We start from the raw sequence: 3,611 nt of genomic DNA on the forward strand, positions 1-3,611 counted from the left end.
GCAGCTTCCTTGAATGCGCCTGCGTCCATCCATCCTCGGACACCGGCTGGAAAACAGTCGGGGATCCGGCACTGGCGGATGGGGGGATGATGATCAAGGAGCGCAGACTAGGACCTAGCGGATCAGCGGGCGCAGCGCATGGGGATGCCCGGGGATCCTGGGATCCGGGGCCATCAATGCCCGGAGCAACTACAATTGATTTCAGGCGAGCGACCTCACCAGTGCGAGGCAGCGGGCGGGCCAGCAGGGCAGGGGCAAGAACTACTGGATCTGAAGCGGGGTGCGCAGCCAAGCCTCGGGGAGGCGCAGAACACAACGGATCCGCGGAGGCTGGCAGCAACGGGATGGGAGATGGAGAACCAGCATCAGATCTGACCTCACCTTCCACCGACGAGGCCCAGTCGAGTGTCTCCGAGTCCGCCGGGGGAGCCGGGGAGGGTGGGCGTGGACTGGGCATAGGCGCGGAGGGGGGCTGGGGCACGCTACTGCCCGGCGGGCAAGGGGGGGGGCGATGGCCGCCGCGGCCGGAGTGGCTAGCGGTGCAGGGCTACGGGGAGAGCTCAGAGGTTGCGGTTTGATCTTGAGGACTCTTCATTTTTTAGATGTAAAAGTGTTGATCTCTAATTGTAATGACCCGTAAAAACACTCGCAGCCGACAAACGGCGGAAAAAATCTACTAGCAGGTTTACACAATACTCCCTCCTTCGCAAAATATGAGATGAGGTTGACTTTTTTGGTCTTTATCGCTCAACTTTCACTATACTTTTCACTCATTTGTATGTCTACAAATTGGTATAAAAGGCATATAAAACAAAATTAATTTACAAGACAAATTTGATAATACCATTTATACATGTTTAATTCATATACGTTTTGCTATATACTATTCCTTCGTCTCAGAATGTAAGACTAGTGTCAAAAATCGTTTTACACTATAGGACGAAGAGAGTACGTGTATAAGATGTCGTAAAAAGTCAAGCATGCCTTATATATTTTTTCCCGCAAAAAAGAAAAAGAAAAACATGCATTACAGTTTAGGAGGGAAGGGGTGCAGTAGCCATGAAAACAAGATAGAGCTTTTTCTCCACGAACTTTCTGATCGTAACAAGCACATGGCGATCTCAAGTTGCCGCCGGTAGGTGGTAAAAATTAATAAACAACGCAAAAAAGGTAAAAACAAACGTGACAAATCCATTCGAAAAGTGGGGATAATACTGTAATCCAGTAGCTCGACACTCTACTGATCGTACTTGCCGGCGTAGGAGCAGACTCTGACAGCCTGTTTAGTAAACACTTGGCAAGGGAATGGAAGTTTGCATAAAGATGTTTATGAAAGGATTAGGTATGGAAAGTAGATTTTTACTTCCATTTCCTTGTTTGGCATATGATGAGAATTGACATGGAATAAAACTCTCTTCACGAATTAACACGGTATCCCTGAAAAGAAATTGGTGGGAATTGGCTTTCCCAACTCTCAGTCTCCTTCCCATTTAAACTTCCATCCCCTCTAATTAAACAGTGGATTTTTAATCTCCTTACCCCTTAAGTCCCATTCCTCATCTTTAATTTCCCTGAACCAAACGCGTTGTGAGCCCCAGCCCGTCAGTCCAAGTCAATCAATCATAGCATGGTGAAGAAGATATGATTGATATATTAGTCGTTTAAAAATTGTACTAGATGAGACAGCGCCGTTGTAACAACCTCCTCTTTTGGACCCACCGATCACAGCCTGCTCCTCGCAGCGTACACGTCGACGCCGTCGCCGTCGCCGTCGCCGGCGTGCCGGCGGACGAAGTCCGTCACCTGCGCGTTGAACTCCTCGGCGCAGTTAGTCTTGAACAGCTCCATCGCGTGGTACCCTGCGCCGTCCATCTGCGCCTCGACGGCCACCCCGGCCTTCCGCAGCGCATGCACCAGCACCCTCTGCCGGTCCCTCGGCGGGTCCTTCTTGCGGCCGAGCACCAGGCACGGCGGCAGCCTCCGCAGCCGCTCCGCCCCGACGCCGGCCAGCATGGCCTCCGGGTTGCAGTACTCGTGGTCCCGGTCGGCGCCCAGCGGCAGCGCGAGCTCCCAGAGCAGGTCGTTCGCCGGCAGCGGTAGGACGCGGTCGTCCACCGACGCCGCCTCCGCCGCCGTCCTCTCCACGCCGCCGTGGTGCGCCTGGTTGAGTATCAGCCCCCGCAGCTGCACGCCCTCGTCCACCGCCGCCAGCGCCGCGCGGAACGCGATGCTGGCCCCGTTGTGGCAGCCCATTATGAAGATGGGCCTGCCCGGCGAGCCGGCGGCGTACGACCGCACCCAGCGGACGGCGTCGGCGGCGTCGTCGAAGGCGGCGGGGAGGCGGTGCTCGGGCGCGAGGCGGTAGTCGACGGAGGCGACGGCGGCGGGCACGGAGGCGGCCAGGACCGCGGCGTTGTTGTGGAACGGCTCGGAGGCCGCGCGGAAGAGCACGTAGCCGCCCCCGTGGAAGTAGACGATCAGCGGCAGCCTGCCGCCGCGGGGCGCCGTGGCCAGGCCCGGCACGAAGAGGCGCACGCTCGTGCCCTTGGCGTCATCGAGCGGGACGTCGTTGGAGTGGACAATGCGGCGCGCGGGGCCGCCGTCCGCGGTGGTGACCGCGACGGGCTCCCCCGAGGGCGCTGCCGGGAGGAGCTTCGCCTGGCCGTTGCGGGTGAGCGAGCCGTCCGGGTTGAAGCGGATGTTGAGGTACTTGTACGGGTCCATGGCTCTCACCACCCACCGCGTCGCTGTGAAAAGCTGCCGGCGAGGCGAGAACGGCGTCGACCTGGGCGCTGCTCTCAGTCTCAGTCACACGATACGGCGGTGGAGCTGCGCAGCTGAGCGCGGAGCGCATATATAGCTCGCGCGGACTGGAGCTGGCGCGCGGTTGCCGGTTGGTAGTTGCGAGGTGAGACTCGGCTTTGAGAAGCGCACTAGCGAGCTCGCACTGCTCCCACTGGAGAGCGACGCGGGCGCGCGCGTGACACCCGGGGCGTGGTGGTGGGTTGTCACATGATCGACGGGTGACGCCGCGGCGCCGTCCACACAGTGACACGGCGCGTGGGCTACAGCCGAAATCGGACGGCCGGGGGCGCCCGAGCCCCTCCAGAATTCTTACCTGAGATTGGACGGACGGATGGATGGACGGGAAAGCCGGGAAAGGAACCTGGCGGCGAGGGATCGATACTCCGGCTCGCCTGCCTGTCACCTGATTGATTGACCTTAATGGCGCGCCAGCTAAACGCCACATGCACCTTGTACGAGTGGCCGGCGTGCGGCCACCCCGGCCGTGCCGTGCCGTTACTGCTACTCTATCGTGCAACAGCGGCGAAGTGACGAGTGGTGAATGCTGATCCAGATCTACCGATCCGGCAATTAAATTTCTGAAAGAGAATGCTCGCAACAAGCGTACCGCCCGCTGCTTTGTTGCTCTTAAATTTGATTTGAAACAGTTCACATTTATTATCGTTTATTATCTCGGTCTCAAACGAGTGAACAACCAACATAACATAAGTACTGTCCTGCCCACTTTTCCTTTGCGGCGGCTACACAGGCGACCATGGAGTGAACTTTGATGTGATGCACAAATTCATCAACATGACAAATATGCA

At 57.5% G+C, this 3,611-nt stretch overlaps 1 protein-coding gene across 1 annotated transcript; it reads right to left on the bottom strand.

Moving 5' to 3' along the window:
• Nucleotides 1-1,345: 1,345 nt before the first annotated feature.
• LOC125552258 (probable carboxylesterase 8) lies at nucleotides 1,346-3,089 on the bottom strand. Its single transcript, XM_048715752.1, has one exon. The coding sequence runs from the start codon at nucleotides 2,722-2,724 to the stop codon at nucleotides 1,723-1,725; it is 1,002 nt and encodes a 333-aa protein (XP_048571709.1). The 5' UTR covers nucleotides 2,725-3,089; the 3' UTR covers nucleotides 1,346-1,722.
• Nucleotides 3,090-3,611: the final 522 nt, after the last annotated feature.

Source organism: Triticum urartu, chromosome 4 (assembly GCF_003073215.2).
Source record: "Triticum urartu cultivar G1812 chromosome 4, Tu2.1, whole genome shotgun sequence".
NCBI lineage: Eukaryota > Viridiplantae > Streptophyta > Magnoliopsida > Poales > Poaceae > Triticum > Triticum urartu.

Excerpts from the sequence above, each read along its gene's own strand:
- LOC125552258 (XM_048715752.1), bottom strand. The coding sequence starts at position 2,724 with ATGGACCCGTACAAGTACCTCAACATCCGCTTCAACCCGGACGGCTCG.